This window comes from Carlito syrichta, unplaced genomic scaffold, assembly GCF_000164805.1.
Source record: "Carlito syrichta isolate Samal-C Ts95f unplaced genomic scaffold, Tarsius_syrichta-2.0.1 Scaffold313345, whole genome shotgun sequence".
NCBI classification, from domain to species: Eukaryota; Metazoa; Chordata; class Mammalia; order Primates; family Tarsiidae; genus Carlito; species Carlito syrichta.
In genome coordinates, this window is record NW_007257441.1 from 173,640 (window position 1) to 192,535 (window position 18,896).

Below are 18,896 nucleotides of genomic sequence, written 5' to 3' on the forward strand. Positions count from 1 at the left end.
CGGCCGAAAGATGGCAGGCGGGGAGCCACACAGGGCCAGCAGCCAAGAAGGGGGTGCCTGTGGCACAAATATGGCATCTCCTGGACCTGGGCTCATGGCTCCACACTGTTGATCTAGGCCACGGGGGATGCTCAGTATATGTTTGTCAAGTGAGTGAACAAGCACATGAAAAAACAACTGTGTTGGCCTCATGTGGTTCTGTTGTCGCCTGCCAGAAAGGAAGGGACAGCCACACCCAGCACTCAAGCTGCACACATCCGTTTTGTCAGTCCTTCTCTTCTTAGCAATAAACTGAACCATGTGAGTTTGGGTGGAGATTGCCAAAACCTGGGACTCACTGAGATGGCTGCAGCTGGAATCCCCATACTATAGCCAGGGGCTCAGATCTGAGCCAGTGGCATTCAGACTCTTTAGTAGTGGAACCCTGCATTGAAATAATCTCAGCAGAAATCCAGTATATCTGCACTTAAGGAACAGACATGGAGACTCGGAACACTTGATAACAGTCCCTTGTGCACCTGAGAAAACACTAGGGTTTTGTAAAGCACGGTTAGAAAACCAAGGGTTTAGGCCATCCCCATTTTCTAGGTGGGGAAACTGAGACCTAGAGAGAGAGTGATTCTCCCGAGATCACACCAACTAGGAACAGACCAGAACCAGATCCCAGACATCTGATAGCAGTTCTGCTACATCAAGATTTTCCTCCATATTGCCCGATTACCACCCCCCAACCTCACTGTGTGTATGTGGGGGGGCGGTGGCTCCAGGTGGGAGAGAGGCGTGTGGCTGTGATCAGTTGGGGCACAGGCCACAAGAGACAAAAATCTGAAGGTCAGGCGTGGGTGGGTTGTTCAGGGTCACGGCCTGGTTATGCCCTTTTTTTTTTCCTTTTTAATTGAGTTTGAGGTGGTTGTTTTTTGTTTCCTTAAGAAATGGAAAAGAATGAGGCTGCGTAAATACAACGATATTAACTCCCTGAAAAACCTCCTGCCATTTTAACTCTGTTACTGGAGAAATAAAAGAGAAATAATTTGTCCACCCACACTTAGCTCTTTCTGACGAAGGTAGGTGAATATTGCTTTGCTAATCGAGGGTGACTGCTGGAAGTGGAGCCACGCTGACTGATCCCGGATTGAGAGGCAGCCACAAAAGCAGCGGCCCGCCGTGGGTCAGCAGAGCCCCGCGTGTGGACAGGGCCCGAGTCATCGGCCCTCGTGTCCCTCCTTCCGCAGGTCTTCCCCAGCCGGTAGTGCTGGAGGCACTGGACGAGGCCGAAGGGCTCCCGGACCCGCTGAGAGAGATGCCACCGCCCCCTCCTCCCTTGCCGCCCTCAGAGCCAGCGCAGAAGCCACCACCTCAGGGTGCCGGGAGCCACTCCCTCACTGTCAGGAGCAGCCTGTGCCTGTTTGCTGTCTCCCAGTTCCTGGTAAGGATGGCACAGGCCTCACGAGGGCCTGGAGAGAGGGCGGGTGGAGGGATGGCCTTCCAGTCCCTTCCCAAGATGGCCTCCTGGGATGCAGAGGGATGAGGGGCCTTCCTGGTAACCTTCAGGGACTCTGAACCCTCAACGCTGGTGCGAGGGGAAGGCTGCAAATCTGAGCTGCAGCCTCAGTAGCCAAGCCCTCAAGCCCTGCCCTCCCTAACCTGAGAATGGGGAACGCAGGGCCCTTCTGGCCCCTGACCCCTGACCTCTCAGTCCTGCAGGGTTCTTTCTGAAGACTTCTGTCCTTTCTGGGAGACTTCCCTTTTTATGTGCATACTTGCAGGGTCTCCTATGGGAAGAGCTTTCTCTTGGTTTCCTTCAACCAGCTTTTCCCCAGGGATAGTCCTGGGGCCTCCCCTGGTCACACGACATGTGGGCCCTGCCCTCAGCTGCCCAGACTGGACCTTAGAGGTTCAGGAGCCTCCATGGGAGGCCAGACTGAGGCTGCAGGTGAGCTCTGCAGGGGGAATATAGGGGCAAGGAACTGGGCTCTGCCCTCAGTCTGCTCCTCCTGTGCCCAGCTTGCCTGTGGGGTGCTCTGGATCAGCGGCTACGGCCACATCTGGTCACAGAACGCCACAGACCTCATCTCCTCTTTGCTCACGCTCCTGAAACAGCTGGGACCCACGGTGAGTAAGCGTTGGGGAGTCCCGGGGTAGGAGGGATCCGTTGGGGGCCTCCAGTCCCACCCTCGCTGACCCCTGGACAGGGCTTCTCGAGCTCAGAAGACATTTCCAAGCCCCTGATGTTCTTCTGCCAGCTCCCACTCCAAACCTGCAATGCAGTTTTCAGAGCCTCGGTTTTGTCACCATTGAAATAGCTGAGAACTCTGCCCCTGCCACTCCCTTGACCCTTTGTCTGATGTTCCCCAGGCCTGGCTGGGCTCTGGGACCTGGGGCGTCCCCAGCCTGCTGCTGGTCTGCTTGTCCGTAGGCCTGGTCCTCGTTACCACTCTGGTAAGGCACCTTCTGACTCCGACGTGATCCTCTGACCCCGAGGCCCGGATCCCTACCTGCTCCCATCTGACCTGCAGGCTAGACATTCTGGGTGGGGTGAGAATGGGTACCTGTCTCCTTCCACCAGTGTGCCCAGCCTGCAGGGGAGAGGCTCCTTCTTTCTGAAAATTGATTTTCAGTTATCTGGGCTGGGAAAAGGGACTGAGGTAGGGAGAATGGTGTAGGAACCCCCAGGCCCCACCAATAAAGCCTGAATCCTCAGGAAACGGTGGGTGGGAGGAGGGAGGAACAGGAAGAGAGAGGGGGGTTTGAACTTTCCACTTAGGCCAGGGGCAGCGCCATGTATCTAGGCACATTGAGGGGTAAAGCTCAACCCCGGGAGGGGACACCAGGAATCCGGGGGCAGCAGGCATGGTCCCGGGTCCATGATGCCGCATGCCCCAACCAGGTGTGGCACCTCCTGAAGACCCCCCCAGAGCCAACCACCCCACTACCCCCCGAGGACAGGCGCCAGTCAGTGAGCCGCCAGCCCTCCTTCACCTACTCGGAGTGGATGGAGGAAAAGGTTGAGGATGACTTCCTGGACCTGGACCCAGTGCCCGAGACCCCTGTGTTTGACTGCGTGATGGACATCAAGCCTGAGGCCGACCCCACCTCGCTCACCGTCAAGTCCATGGGTCTGCAGGAGAGGTGGGAGGGGTGGAAGAGGGGTGGGCTCTACGGGCACTTAGCTCCTGGTCAGAAGGGTGGATGCCTGACTCATTCCCAGTGCCCTGGTCTGACAGCTTAGACACTGTATATAGACACTGGCTCTTCAGGTCATGCGTGTAGATCAAAGTGCCCAGAGATGAATGCTGAGAAATACTGCTACTGTGCATACACGCACTCGCGCGCGCATGCACACACACACACACGCGCAGGCATATGCAGGTGTGAACACACACACTCGTGTGCTCAAGTCATTTTGGAGTAATTTTCATTACTTCTTGTCTTATCAGGGCCTTCAGCATGCTTGTGTTTGTTGTAAACCAGCAAGGGAAACGGGGATGGAAATCACAGGAGCAGTTTTTGTCATATCCCAAAGTGACTTGCCCACAGGACCCTAGGGTGTCTCAGAGTGTTCCACACTTTGGGAAGTGGAGACACCCTCTTTCAGAGTTTAGTTGGACAAGCCAGATCACACCAGGTTTGAGTTACCCGGATGATATCATGAAAAGAATGGGGTGAAGAGTCAGAAAAACAACAGCTTTTTGTTTCAACTCTGCCACATCCTTCCTGGAAGAGCCTGAGCAATTCTTGTCCTTTTGTGGGGACTCAGTTTCCCTTTCTGTATAATGAGGGCCCTTCCTGTTCTGCGGTGTTAGACACTGAGCACAGTAGAGTTTGTCCCATGTAAGCATCCGTGCTGCCACTGTACTGCTCCTAGGATCCATCCTTCCCTGACAGCTGAGGGTCCTGGCCTGTCCGGGATAAGATGTCCTTGACTTCCTAGAAGCCTTGTTCCAGGATTGCTGGGCACAGGGCTGTGGTGTGGAGGTCTGGAGACATCCTCCCGGGCTGGAGCCCCGCCTCCCTGCTCTAGGCGGGTGTCCTCTCTCTATGAGCCCCATCTACCCGGGAACCACAGGGTGGAACTGTCTCCAGCAGTTACGGAGGACAGCACAGAAGAGGGCCATGTTGGGGTGGCTTTGGATGGAAGTTTTGGAACTGGGGCCCAAACCCCCACTCAGTTGGCTGCTCCACTGCATGAGGCAGGAGACAGGAAGTCAGGTCTACACCTTGGGCTGAGCTGCATGCTCTATTGGCAGGGGTCTTGTCACACCCCCACTCCTCTTCCTCAAGGCCCCCGTGTTCCCACCTGATCTCTCCCTTCCTCATCTCCCCACCCCCAAGGCCCCAGCCAGTGCCCTTCCCCTGCCCCTGAGACTCACTCCCCATTCCCTGGTCCTTCCAGGAGGGGCTCCAACGTCTCCCTGACCTTGGACATGTGCACTCCGGGCTGCAACGAGGAGGGCTTTGGCTATCTCATGTCCCCACGTGAGGAGTCGGCCCGCGAGTACCTGCTCAGCGCCTCCCGCATCCTCCAAGCCGAGGAGCTTCACGAAAAGGCCCTGGACCCTTTCCTGCTGCAGGCAGAATTCTTTGTGAGTCCCTGCGCCGGCCTCCGGTGGGCAGACCACTATGCTCACATCCAGCTCCACCTCGCCAGGCAGGGATCACCAGATACCCATCTCGGCATCTGGAGCAGCCTAGCATCACTTCATTATCAGCTCTCCCGCCGTCTTGAGCAAGCAGCTTCCCCTGTGAGCCTCAGTTTCCCCATCTGAAAAATGGGGATGGAAATGATCGGGTTGTTGCAAGGATTAGAGAGACAGATAGAACGTGTGCAAAGCTCCCAGCAGGGATTGGAGTTCAGTGACATTCCTAAGTCTTTACCACCGTGGAAAGCCTTCCCTTCTGACCCTCCTGTTTCCCACCCTCCTCCTGCCTTGTTCGTCTGCCTTTGAAATCTCTCCAGTCACCTGCCCTCCTGGCCACCCCTGAGCCTCTAGCTTAGGCCCTGATTGCTCAGTCTCTGCAACAGCGGCCTCCTGTGGGTCTTTGAGGGGCTCAGTAAGTGGCACCCCTGCATATCTGCCTGAGTGCTCAACCTGTGAAGAGTCAAGGTAGGGACATTCACAGCACCACCTTTATCGTCAGTGAAAGATGGGTTTGAAATGAGGCTTGGCAGTGGGTAGCAAGAGTAAGCTTCCTGATACTGCACCCCAGAATTATATGACCTTCCCTTGCACCATCTACCGGTGTCAGCATGTCTCGGGCCTTGCCCCATGGGGGCACCGCTACCATTCTTTCTTGGCAGGAGGACCCCAAGAGGAGGAGGAAAGAAGGGGCTGAGGCTGCAAAGCCCAGATCCTTGACCAAACTCACTAAACAGGTGACTCACCCACTTTTGTGGGCTGGAGTGGTTGAGAGGGAAAAGATCCTCCTGGTAGAAGCCAGAGGGGAGAGGACACTGTGAGCCTCCTCACCTCTCCCTTTCTTTGACCCTTGCCCCGGGGCTGTCTGCTGTCTGTATGGACCAGATAGCTGTCCCCTCTGAGAAGACCTCTGTCACCCTCTGACTGGCTGCTCCAAATTCTCCAGAGTTTGGCACAGCCCGCAAGAGAGTAGCCCCGACCCCCTGAGCTAGTGTGGCCCCAGCCACCCTTCCCCACCCCACCCCTGCAGGACTGTTCACTTCTTTTTATTTACTTATTTTTTTGAGTCAGCGTCTCACTCTGTCACCCAGACTGGAATGCAGTGGCATAATCATGGCTCACTGCAGCCTCAAACTCTGGGGCTCAGGCAATCTTTCCACCTTAGCCTCCCATGCAGCTGAGACTACAGGCTCCCACCACCACACCTGGCTAATTTTTGTGTTTTTCGTAGGGTCTCACCATGTTGCCCAGACTGGTCTCTAACTCCTGGGCTCAAGCAGTCCTCTCATCTCAACCTCCCAGAGTGCTGGGATTACAGGCATGAGCCACTATACCCGGCCAGGACTATTCACTTCAAACTGGCCAGCCCTGCTGCATGCCTCGATCCCCGCCATACCTCCACGCGCACCACCCAATTCCACATACCTCTAGAAAGCTTCCTCGGCACCCCAACCTCCACTCTCGCTCTGAGTTTCCACCTTGAAGGGATAACTTACATCCTCTACTTGCTCCAGTTCAGTGAATTGTTGTTGGTTTCACAGGAAAGGAAGGAGCATGGCCCGAACCGCCCCTCTGGGCAGTTTTGCACACGTTGCCTTTTATTTTAATTCTCACAACAACCCTAGAAGGTATCATGATCTTCATTTTACAAAGTCCATCCTTAGTGTGCCCAAGAACAAGGACCAATATGAAACTGGATGCAGCCAAGTGCTAAACTGGGGGTCAGATTGGAAGAGAGAGCAGAGGCAAGAGGCAGAGGAGAGTCATCACAAAGGACCCAGGGAGGAAATGGAGTCAGAGGACAACCTGGAGAGATGGAGGGGCGACCAGTGCTCCCAGCAAGCCAAAACCATAAGCTCAGGTCTGGAAGCAGGACTGAGAACCTCAGGTAAACAAGGGTAGAGACAGACCTAGAAGTCAAGAGACCAGGTCTAAGCTGGGCATGGTGGCTCAAGCCTGTAATCTCAGCACTTTGGGAAGCTGAGGTGAGAGGATTGCCTGAATCCAGGGGTTCAAGACCAGCCTGGGCAGCTTGGCAAGACCTCATCTCTACAATAAATGAAAAAATTAGCTGGGGGTGGTGGTGCACGCCCTTAGTTCCAGCTACTTGGAAGGCTGAGGTGGAAGGATCACCTGAGCCCAGCAGGCGAGGCTGCAGTGACCGCAAGTGTGCCACTGCACTCCAGCCTGGGCTACAGAGTAAGACTCCTACTCAAAAGAGAAAGATAGAGAGAGAGAGAGAGAGAGAGAGAGTAGGTCTGAGAAACCTTCCTACATCAGGAGAGAAGCTCAGACTCAAAACTTCTCAACACAGAGAGCAATTGGGAGACTCAAATCCCCCTGCGAGCTCAGGAGGGGACTTCTTTCCTTCAGGGAAATCAGGGAGGGCTTCTCAGAGGAGGTGGCCTAGGCGGAATATGAGGAGATGAGGAGGGGATGGGTGTTATGAGAGTGAGCCGCACAAACCCAGGTCCCAAGGTGGGAACACCCAGGAAGGAACGCTGCACAGAGAGTGTGGAGGAAGATGGCAGTGGGCCAGGTCACTTTTTATCTCACTCTTCTCCATTCATCAACCATTTATGGAGTGTCTCCTGTACCGATTCTCCTGTATGCCAGGCTGGCCCTCAGTAAACCATTATCATCTTCACATCTATTATGCACTCAGTGTGTACCAGGCACGGTTCTAAGGGCTTTCTGTGCACTAACTCATTTCACAGTACATGTTTGTTGAATGAATGCATGCACTCAAGCCAGCCCCTGGAGTGGAAGTTAGGGGCACAGCAGCCCCTAGATTGAAACATCTGTGAGGGCCATCCCACAGTCGCTCACACCCTCATGTCCTCTTTCTGCAGGAAATCCCCATGAACTTTGTGGACCCAAAAGAGTATGACATCCCTGGGCTGGTACGGAAGAATCGGTACAAAACCATACTTCCCAGTGAGTACTCACTGCCGGAGGCAGGGGGCAGACCCACCTTCTCCTGTTGGCCCTCATCCTGAGGAGGACTTTAAGCCCAGAGCTGGGCCTCTAGGGGTGACAGGACACTCACCACCAGGGGAGAAGGGACAGAGATGCCACCCTGCTGAGGGCAGAGGCTGACGTATTCCCACACACGGCACTCTGGACCTTGGCCCTGCCTGGTCAAGTGTTGGGCTGGCCTCTGTAGAAATCCCAACAGAAAGGGCGGTGATGTCAGCAACTCCAGGCCAGTATTGTGGTGACGTCCTTTATCTCTCCAGAGTGGGCAGATTTTTAAGGAAACGAAATTAAGTCTCAGAGAGGTTAAGTGCCTCTTCCACAGCTAGGAAGTGCAGAGCAGAATTTCACACCTGGGCCTCTGTTACCCCAGAATCGGGCTCCTTATTTACGTTGTGTTGAGTTTGGTCAGATTGTAAGTCCTCTAAAAGGGAAATCCATTCCCACAAGGTACTCTAAAAAAGACATCCACCCCCACGGACAAATGAACTGCCTCTGACAGGTAGGGCTCCCCACCATTCCTCAGTGTGTTCCAGTGAGGCTGCATGAGCCATCCCCTGAAGGTCTGAGAGGGTTTTTCGCCCTTGGGGGGCATTTAGACCAGGTGACCTGATGTTCCTCTTTCAGCCTTAGGGTGTTGTGTTCCGGTAACTTTTCTCAAGCCCCTGTGTGTCTGCCACCCCTGCCAAGTACCAGTCCCAGGCCCCGGGGCTAGCTTGAGGGTGACTTGTTGAAAGTGAGTCCCTACAAACCTACTCCACTCAGTTTGTGGAGCAGCAAGCCTTTAAAAAGGGAGTTTTGCCATCAGCATCTCTAACAACATGTAAGATGTCATGACTTATTTTTAACTTTTAAAATATCGACTTGTAGTTGCTATGGTGACGCAGTCTCTAGGTAGTTCCGGTTAAACAAAGCGCCATTTAAGGCCAGGATGCATTATTCAGGGCTGCTCACCTCTTCCCCCATCTGCCCTCCTCCTCCCAGCCCTACCTGAAGGGAGGGGCGCAAGTACCCCAGAAGCCAGGGCTCTGCTGACCGCCCAGACTGGCCACGGGAGGAAAGTGGGAGCAGGCCAGGATTCTATGCCATCCCCCCGGGGTTGCTGAGGGGTTTAAGCCGCAGCTGAGCCTCTAGGCCCCCAAGCCCAGCAGAGAATCTTGTCCATGTCCAGCAAGACTTAACCCTTTGCCCTCAGATTCAGGCTTGGGGGGGGCAGAGGGCAGGGCAGGTCTGGCAGAGGCTGCCTCTCAGATGCAGGCTGCCCTGAACTTTGTTTTCTCATGCACTAGGGACACATGTCCTCCGCTTCTGCCCCAGGGACATGAGCAAGACACAGACTCCACACAAGGAACTCCTAATCTAGTGGGAGAGATGGGTCCACGGACAGTGACACCAGAGGGACCAGCAGCCCAATATTCAGCATTGAGAAGAAGATGTAGGGGAGAAATTCCTGTCCTTTTCACCACATGTCCCACTCACCAAAACAGTGCCTGGCACAGGGTAGACACCATAGCCATGAGAATGTAATCTCACGGCCACATGGCTTTCTGGGGGCTTTCAGGTTGCCCAGTTCCAGAGGGCACCATTTATATAGACAACACTGATATGGATGCCCCTGAAGTCGTGCCAGCAGGGCAGCCTGTGAACTCTGGTCCTTCTTATGTGGATCATTGCGGGAATCCCTTAACTCCCTGATTTCCATATTCCCCTCTCCTGCCCATCTTCTACCATCACCACCAACATGATGCCAAACAGATATCGAATTATGTCATTCTCATCCTTAAACACTATCAGCGTCAGCCTTGTCATACTCAGGGTTAGGTTTGGCTTTCTAAGTATGACTCATAAGACTCTTTGTTACCTGGTTCCTCTCCAGTATCTCCTGTCTCCAGTCCCACCTTGGCCTGTGGGTTGAACCTAATGGGATAGATTCCCAGCAAACAAGGAGAAGGGCTCTGGCCATGCAAAGCGTCTTGTTCCTCTCTGCTGTTGGTCCCCCAGAGCCCTCCTTCCCTCTTACCCTTGCTCCTCCTCTACCCCTGCCAACCTCCATACCCCTCTTTGCAAGAACTGCCCCCATGTCACCGCCAAAAACCCCAGGCAGTGGGGCTGGGGCAAGAAACGGGCTGGAGAGGGAGACTTATACACATCACCTTCCCTGTTTGTCCTGCCAGATTTGGGACTCTTCCTTTTGTCTGTTAAATGATGATGAAACTTGTAATAACAGCAGTCATCACAGCACTAACTGCTACCCAGTGTTTCCCATATGCTAGTCTACGTTACTGCTTGAGGTGCTCCCCTCATTAATGTTCATGAGCTGTTTTAACCTTTACAAGATAAGTGAGATCATTGTGGAAGGAGAGTTTCCAGTTTAGAGATGAGGCACAGGGAGAAGAAGAGGAGTGCCCATACTGGCACTTCCAGTAAGTCTTGGAGTCAGGATTTGAACCCAGCCTCTTTGGCTCAGCAGTGTAGACTCTTAATGACTCCCTAGGACAGCCTTTGAGAGCCCTATGATGTGCACACTGAAAATGCCTCCCTGTGACAGGAGAGAAACAGAGTCCTAGAGAAGGGATAAACCAGTGGGCTGGTGACAAATCTAGACCAGGGCCCAGTACTCCAGGCCCCCAGCAGCCTCCCTGATACTCCCACACAGCCTCCCTGGCTCAGTCCTACCCCTGCAGGCTGATGGAACAGTCAATGTGAAAGGCTCTTGCAGGAACAAAGCAAAATTCCCTCCAAGAAGAGAAGCAGTATATTAGGAGAATCTGTGGCTACGGGATTTGACATGTGAATAGATTGAAAAAAAATACAACTTTTGCATACATATCCATGTAGCTGAGACCCTACAGTCTCATTCCAGACATGGGAGGCCTTATCCTTTTTATCCCAGTAATTTCCCTCAGCTTTCTATCCCTAAATATTAACAGCCCTATAGATTTATAAAGCACTTTACAGTTTATACCTCACTTTCACATCCATTTTATCATTTATCTTCCCAATTGCCTAAGAAATTAGGCATCTTTGCCCCATTTTATAGATAGGAAAACTGAGACTTAGAAAGACTGTGGCTTTTACAAGTTTACACAGCAAGTCAGTGTCAGTGTGTACTCAAACTCCTGCTGCCTCCTGCTGTCCAGGCTCTGTGCCCTAGGTAACTCCTTTCTTGGCTTAGCTTTCTCCTCTCTAAAACATTAGATACAACAAGTATAGGGTAGCTTAAGGGGCCCAGGCAAAGGGCAGGTATTGGTCCTACAGAGGCAGAGACCCATAGCCTCTCTCTATCTCTGCTCCTCTCTTCAGCCTGGGTCCTCACCTGTCTGAATGGACCTCAGATGGGTCAGTGTTTTGCTACTGGTAAGGAAAGGAAGAATTGCTAAGGTCCCAGAAGAAATGTGGGTACCCAGGAAACCCCCTTGGGTCCCCCCCCACTCTGAGAGCTTTCCTGTCCTCTCAATAAATTCTGCTTTCTCAAAAAAAAAACAAAAAAAAAAAGGAATGAAAGAAATGTGGGTGCCCTGGAGTGGGCCGGAAAAGGTGGGCCCTGCACCAGAGGGCCCAGCTTCCGGCCTTACCTGTCTCCCCCTACCCCAGACCCTCACAGCAGAGTGTGTCTGACCTCACCAGACCCCGATGATCCTCTGAATTCCTACATCAATGCCAACTACATCCGGGTACGTATGCCCATTCTGACGGCCTCTCGCTGAAGGCGAGGCCTGAGTCGATGAGCTCCATCCTCCAGCCTTATCCCTAAGCCAGTCTGGCTCCTGCCAGCCCTGGGGAAGAGCCTGTGTGTGGGAACTGGGCCCTGGGAGCGTGGCCTCTGACCCTCACAGCCCGGACTTGGCTGGCCACAGGGCTACGGTGGAGAGGAGAAGGTGTACATCGCCACTCAGGGACCCATTGTTAGCACGGTGGCCGACTTCTGGCGCATGGTGTGGCAGGAACACACACCCATCATTGTCATGATCACCAACATCGAGGAGATGAACGAGGTAGGGACCCTGCACCACCACCAAGCACCTCCTGCTTTGTGCCTTGCGCCAAGTGTCTCATTTTCATATTAATCCTTTCGACAATCCTGTGAGGTTGGCAATGGCCACTCTACTGCCAAGATGAGGAAATGAGAAGCTCAGTGGGGTTAAGTCATTTGCTCAGACAGTCACGGGCAGAGACAGACAGTCATAGACAGAGCCTGGAATGGTCTCTTCACCCCCAGCGCCTGTGATCTTCAACACCATGCACTTTCGCCTCCCAGCCTGCCAGAACTGCTGCTGGCTACTTTGATACCCACGACAGCCCATTTAATGAACTCCCTATAAAAGTACTTCAAAATGGGTAGGACTTCCATTTTCCAGATGAGGAAGCCAAGGCTCAGAAAAGGGAAGTAGCGTGTAGGTTCTGAAGCTGAGATTTGAGCCCAACACTCTAACAACAAACCTGCTGCCCTTGTGTTTCTCTGCTGGCCCTGGAGGGGTGTCGGGGAGCACGTGGGAAGCAATTGGGGTTGTATCGCAGCCTGATCTGGGTCCCTGCAGAAGTGCACTGAGTACTGGCCGGAGGAGCAGGTGGTGTACGACGGTGTGGAGATCACTGTGCGGAAGGTCATTCACACAGAGGATTACCGGCTGCGACTCATCTCCCTCAAGGTGAGGCCTGGGCTGAGCTGGGCTGGGCTGGGCTGGGAGGATGGAGTGCTCGAGTTTCCTTGGGGACTCCACAGAGAACAGGGCCCCAGAGTAGCTTAAATAAAGGCCTGGATCACTGCCAGTCTTGACTGATAAGCCGAGATGAGGGAGGGGTGAATGGATTTGGGGACCAGAGGCAGGACCAAACCCCTAACATTTCCCAAATCTCAGTTGTATTTAATGCTGTTGGGTTCTTCTCGCATGGGTACATCCTCTCCCCTCCTTCTCTCTCTCTCTCTCTCTCTCTCTCTCTCTCTCTCTCTCTCTCTCTCTCTCTCTCTCTCTGTCTCTGTCTCTCTCTCTCTCTCTCTCTCTCTCTCTCTCTCTCTCTCTCTGCCTTGTCATTCATAATGCCTTCTAGCTCTGCTTCACATGTACCCGAGGCCAGGACTGTCTGTGGGGACTTCAGCAGCCTCCAGCACTGTCCTTATAATGGTTCTCATAACTGAGGGTTCATTTATGACTTTGAGATCCTGCCTAGAAACATCTCTTCACCTGGGCTCCCAGCCTTCTGCCTATATTTCCCAATCTGTCCACGAGAGGGCAGGCATGCCTTGCTGCTTTGGGGTTACCCAGGAAGGCTGTGGCTCGGCAACAAAAAGGAAGACACAAAAACATGAGCCATAACAGAACAGCCAGGAGAGTGGTGGGAGAATCCTCCTGCCCCGAAATTGTGCTTCTTTCAGGGAAGGCATAACAGAGGAGACTGTTCCTTTGGAATCAGGGGATTAGCAGGTTCTGTTTTTGAAAAAGGACAAGCCCATGTTTGGGGATGGTAGAGCCCACTGTAATAACCCCAGAGGCTGGAAGAGGAGATTCAGGCATCCAGTGCTGATGTCCTATCCAGAAACAGCCCAGGAAATTCATTGATGCTGACAGCCACAGCGCCCAGCTACAGAAAATGAGCTTGAGGCCTGAAATTCTCCCTCTCCCACTGGATAGGGTGCTAGGCCGGGTGTTGGGGGCACCTCAGCCCCCAGCGGGCAGTGCCCACCTGAGCGACTCCAAGATACAGGTCTTGCCAAATGGCATGAAGGGCCAGGAAGTTGGTAGCTGACACAGCCAGGTAACACACGGGCCCGAGGAACTGGCTTCCTAAGCAGAAATCCTCCAGAAAGAGGCTCAGGTGAGGTGCCACGGGGCTGGTTAGGGAAGAACCAGGGCATCTGGGGGACTGAGTGTGTTTACTTTTGTTCATAAACCATGACAAGCACCTGCCCTGGGCTTGATTCTCGGTTGGGTGCTGAGAACACAGAGCTGTCCAAAGCCTGGACTCTTTCCTCAAGAAGCGCCCATGAGGTGGTAAGTACCAAGCTAGAGATAGGTAAGGATATAGAAGAAGGACACTCTGCCAGTCGGGAGGGCTTCCTGGAGCTGGTAATGCTGAATAGTGTCTTGACAGCTGAGTTAGACTTAACCAGGGGCAATCTAGTGGGAAGAGCACTCCCAGGAGAGAAAAAAGCAAAAGTGAGGGCATGGAAGATGGATCGGGAGTGTGTATATATGCATGCATGTGTGTGTGCGTGTGTGCACACACCTGTGTGCATTGAGATTTTACCTGCAAATCTTTTGGAGTATGAAAGCATCGAGTACAAGCATGCAGGGACAGGAGATATGCCTGGAAGGGCAGACCATGTATCAAGTGTCATGTTTGCCAGGCTAAGGACAACAGAGAGTGGGTTTTATTTGGAGATCAGTGAGAGCCATTGAAGGGTGCTGTAGTGTATTCAGGCTGCTTTAACATAAATACCATAGACTGACTGGCTTATAGAAACAGATTTATTCCTTACAGTTCTAGAAGCCGGGAAGTCCAAGATCACGGCACCAGCACAGTCAGGTTCTGGTCCCACTATCTGGTTCATGTTCTCACAGGGCAGGAGGGGTTAGGGAGATCTCTGGGGCCTCTTCTACAAGGGCACGAATCTCATTCATGGAGACCCACCCTCATGACCTATCACTTCCCAAGGTCCCTACCTCCAGAAACCATCACCCTGGGAATTTGGTTTCAACATGTGAATTTGGGGTGGGGAGTCACAAACAGTCCATAGCAAAGGGTTTTGAGCAGGAGAGCAGCATGTCCAGATTTATGTCGTAGGTCGACCAGTTTGACACTGGGTCTGGGACAGAAGGGATGAAGGGGAGATCGCACACACTCAAGCAATGATAAAGGTCAAAGTGGCAGTGGAGGGGCCTGAAGAGGCAGTAGGACTGGCCACCCCCAAAGAGGGCAGAGGTGTGACACTCCAGGCAAGCACAGCAACGTGAGAGGGGGATCCCTGGGGCTCTGGGTTATGTGGCTAAGGGACTATACTACCCTTTAAGATAAGGAACCCGAGAGGTGGCAATAAGGTGGAGATGGGACTCTTGGCCCCTCTTGGGTGATTCTGGAGTTGTGGGGCAGAACCAAGGACAAGAGTGATGCCTGACACAGCTGACCCCACCCCACTACCAAGGTGGTGTTGGGTCTCTGGAGCCGCTGGGCCATATGACGTATGTGGGTGGGGCTACGGAGACGCACTCTGGGTGTTCTTCCTCCTCCGACCCATCTCCATCTCCAGGCTGGTTTGTGGGCAGGAAGAGCTCACGTGTGTCTGGGACGGACCTGTGTCTCCTAACAGAGTGGGACTGAAGAGCGAGGCCTGAAGCATTACTGGTTCACGTCCTGGCCTGACCAGAAGACCCCGGACCGTGCCCCTCCGCTCCTGCACCTGGTGCAGGAGGTGGAGGAGGCAGCCCAGCAGGAGGGACCCCACTGTGCCCCCATCATTGTCCACTGCAGGTGTGTCTTCCCAGCCAGCCCCCGGAGCAGGGCAGCCCTCGCCCACAGGGTGTGCTCTGCCCCTCACCCCCTGTCCCCCGTCCCCTTGGCCCTCAGTGCAGGGATTGGGAGGACCGGCTGCTTCATCGCCACCAGCATCTGCTGCCAGCAGCTGCGGAATGAGGGCGTGGTGGACATCCTGAAGACCACATGCCAGCTCCGCCAAGACAGGTCAGTCCGCGGGTGGGGATGGGGGTACATGGGGAAGCCAGAGCCCAGGGAGCAGCTGGGAGAGACACTCTGTGCGTGGGGGCGAGAGGCAGATGAATGAACGAGGTATAGACTGGCAGGCGGACAAGGAGTAGGGCGGACAGCCGGGCAGAGGGGCAGGATCCAGACAATAGGCAGCTGGGTGAAGAGGGATGAGAAACTGCTGGTGGAAAGACAGGGGCCTGAAAGTGGCGGGACATGTCATCTGCGTCCCTGACAGGAGGGGGCAGAAGGCAAGGGTTGGCAAGGGTTGGGCTCTCCAAGCTACACAAGACCCCTGGCATGCCTCACAAATGATCCATCCTCCTGGGTGCGGGGCGCCCTCCTGCAGACCACCCCCCTGTTCACCCACCCCCACCGTGCATCTCTGCCGGGCAGGGGCGGCATGATCCAGACCTGTGAGCAGTACCAGTTTGTACACCACGTCATGAGCCTCTATGAAAAGCAGCTGTCCCACCAGCCCCCAGAGTGACCACGCTGCTCCTCCAAGGTTCTCTAAGTCTGCGTCCTCACCCTGATCGCCCGGGGGCCCTACCTCGGGTCCTGGGCCGGCCCCCTGCCCCCACCCTCTCCCGCTTCCTCCTCTTCAGTCTGCTCCCTTCATCCTCTGTTAGTCTTGGCTTGGCCCCCACCCCCCAGCATAGCTCTTCCTACTGTATATATTGGGGAATCGGGGGAGGGCAGGGGAGGGACGTGCCAGGCCAGGCCTGGGGCCCCAGGACCTGACCCACACCACGCAGACTTGGGGCCTCAGTTTTTAATGATGGTTCCATCGCTACTTGATCCAAAATGTTTCCATGCCGCACTCCAAGTGTCCTGCCGCAGCGTGTTCTGTCTGTCCATCCGTCTCTGCCGTCTGTACCGGACACTGTGTCTCCTCGGCCAGGAAGGGGTCATGGGCTCCACCCCCTAAGCAGCCCAGGCGGAGGTGTCTGCCTGGGGCCCCCACCCCTACTTCTCCCAACCGGTGGATGACCTGGAGGTCAGGCAAGGGGAGCCCCTGAGTGGTTGGCAGAGAGATCTCAGCTGTGGGGGGAGAGGTCTCTGGGTTGGAGCGGGCATCACAGCCAGGATGGCCTCTGGGTGTCAGTTGTCCTCAGGAGGCAATGACCAGCCTGTGAGGCACGGGGAGGAAGGAGACCGATAGGGGTGGGGAGCCCAGAGCATCTGGGTGGGGGTGGGGGAGGGGTGCCCCAGGGTGGGGTGAGGATTCAGCCCCAGCTCTATGTAGGATGTTTTTCTGTGTCACTGTGGGAAAGCCTTCCCAGAAGTCTCGCTGCGCATCGCTCTGCGTGCGTTCCCATGTCCATGCGTGTGTTGAGAGCCCATCAGCTGAGCATGCATGACTCTGGCAACGTGTGTTATCTTGAAGCCACGTGTTTTTATTGCTGACTTTACATATTTATTCCACGGCAGACAGAAACATTTGGTGTCTTTTTATATTCCGCTCGTGGCCATTGAATAGAGCAATAAACGGAGCATTTTGAGCAAAACTAACCTCCTGGGTCTGTGTGATTTGCCTCACCTCCCCTCCCCTCCCCCGGTAGCCCTAACCCTCCTTACTAGCCCTAGGGAGAGCTCTGCCCAAACACTCACTGGTGCCCCTTGTGGAGGTTGGGAGTATGGAATGAGTCCAGATTTGAAAAGCCAAAATAAGTCCATTCTGCAGAATTCCCACACCCCCTCGGCCCCAGACCAGCCAGATGCTCTGAGCCACGGGGAGCTTTGAGGACCAGGTCTTGATGTTAATCAGGCTGGTCTTGAGCTCCTAGGCTCAAGCAATCCTCCTGCTGCAGCCTCCCAAAGTGCTGGGATTAGAGGCATGAGGCTTGGGGGGTCGCAAAGTGGCTGGCAGGCCAACAGCTCCAAGAGATGGGGCAGAGAGGTCAAGGCTGGAGCAAAGACACATTCAGGTCACGCCCAGGCCCCTCCCTATCAGTCAAACACATATCCCATGTTAGCCCCACAGGTCCAGTAGCAGCTGCAGCTCAGATATTTCCCTTGTAAGGCCAGGGTTGAGAAGAGTCTCTCCCAATGGGCCCAGGGAATCTGTCCATGGGCTCAGATCCTGAGCTACCCTGGACACCCCCGCTCTATTCTTGTCCCCTGTCCCCCTGGGATGGAGCAAAAGTAGCTGTGATGACACTGCTGGCAGCTGGGGGGGGTCACCCCAGGGCAGGAGGGGATCAGGCAGAGCTGCTGACCAGCTAATAGGTCCTTACCAAGAGCCTGGGATGGGTTGGTCAATGGTTCAGACATGCAGGGTATGCTGCAGACGATGAGGAAAGTAGAGAAGTGGGGAGTATGCTCTCCAGCCACCCTCAAACAAAGATTTCCCTGGGAGAATGAACCCTCTTACCCTTCTACCCAGATAAGGGAGATTGGGTTGTTGGAGTGAGAAGGGGGAAGAGAGCTAACGTGTCCCTATCCCCCCCCAGGGTGACCGTGTGAAGCCACTCAGGCTGTGAGTGGACCACACATAGAGCAACCTGAATGGCACCCTTGGGCTTGTGCAAAATGGCAGATTCCATAGACCCCACCACCACCACCAATTCATCCTCTCCCTGGAAAACAGACCTGTTGCTTTGCTCCCTGAGCCATGTTGCTCTGTGCAATGCACATGAACCTGAGTGTGCACATGTGCGCGCACACACATACACACAAACACACACAACTACTCTGAGCCCCTCAGCTCAGAGAGCCCCCACCCAGCAGCAGGGAGAACCAAAACCTCTACCACAAGGGAACGGGAAAGTACCCCTGGATCACCACCCTGGGGCTCCTTCCCGCCTGGTCTCCAACATTTCCTCCTGCCTGAATCCAACCTTGCTTCCCTTCCCCTCCACCTATACCCTCCTACCCTTCCCCCCACACACAAAGCAGTGTGCCACCTAGCTGAGACAGCTGCAGAGCCTAAGTAAGGAATCGCCCCCAGGGGGCCAGACATTTAAGGACCCAGCGACACTGGTGGCCCCACAGTTGGGGCAAAGGAAGACGGAGACTGGCCACTCCCACAGTCCAGGCACTAGCTGAGCCTCCAAAGCCGTGGACATCGCTTGCAAAGTGTTGGGAGGGACTGGTCAGCGTGAAAGGTAAGGCTTCCCTCAGCCCCCAAGAAGGGGACAGAGCCAGCTAGGGTAGGACACAGGGCAGAGGGCAGGAGCCAGGGCAGGGGAATGGTCTTAGAACCCAGAAGGAGAAGCAGCCTGGGCAGAGATACATGGGGTGTGGGGAAGGGAAGGTAGCCAGCCTCAAACCACCTGGCTCAGAAGAAGGCTTTGGAGCTTTCTGGAAGGCAAGAGCCAAGAGTCTAGTCTGAGTAACCTTGGACAGGTCATTTCTCTCAGACATCAGTTTTCTCATAGAAATAGAGGTTTAGGCCGGGCTCGGTGGTTCAGTCTGTAATCCCACCACATTGGGAGGCCGAGGCGAGTAGATTGCCTGAGCCTGCGGGTGAGACCTCATCTCTACAATAAATCAAAAATTAGCCGGGGGTGGTAGCACGTGCCTGTAGTTCCAGCTACTTGGAAGGCTGAGGCAGAAGGATCGCTGGAGCCCAGCAAGTCA

The 18,896-nt window shown here is 54.5% G+C and overlaps 1 protein-coding gene across 4 annotated transcripts in view; it reads left to right on the forward strand.

Annotated features, from left to right (window-relative positions):
• PTPN5 (protein tyrosine phosphatase, non-receptor type 5) overlaps nucleotides 1-16,826 on the forward strand; it is a 44,089-nt gene extending 27,263 nt beyond the window's left edge. The window contains exons 3-14 of one of the 4 annotated variants that reach the window (XM_008070333.1): nucleotides 1,233-1,426; nucleotides 2,005-2,112; nucleotides 2,356-2,439; nucleotides 2,888-3,129; nucleotides 4,394-4,583; nucleotides 7,490-7,574; nucleotides 11,208-11,287; nucleotides 11,471-11,608; nucleotides 12,152-12,262; nucleotides 14,920-15,080; nucleotides 15,177-15,290; nucleotides 15,708-16,826. In XM_008070333.1, coding sequence (XP_008068524.1) covers nucleotides 1,233-1,426; nucleotides 2,005-2,112; nucleotides 2,356-2,439; nucleotides 2,888-3,129; nucleotides 4,394-4,583; nucleotides 7,490-7,574; nucleotides 11,208-11,287; nucleotides 11,471-11,608; nucleotides 12,152-12,262; nucleotides 14,920-15,080; nucleotides 15,177-15,290; nucleotides 15,708-15,801 — 1,601 coding nt within the window. In that variant the 3' untranslated portion in view covers nucleotides 15,802-16,826. The remainder of the gene's footprint in view (nucleotides 1-1,232; nucleotides 1,427-2,004; nucleotides 2,113-2,355; nucleotides 2,440-2,887; nucleotides 3,130-4,393; nucleotides 4,584-7,489; nucleotides 7,575-11,207; nucleotides 11,288-11,470; nucleotides 11,609-12,151; nucleotides 12,263-14,919; nucleotides 15,081-15,176; nucleotides 15,291-15,707) is intronic. The other 3 variants (XM_008070334.2, XM_021718714.1, XM_008070335.1) reach the window with 3 other exon arrangements.
• Nucleotides 16,827-18,896: the final 2,070 nt, after the last annotated feature.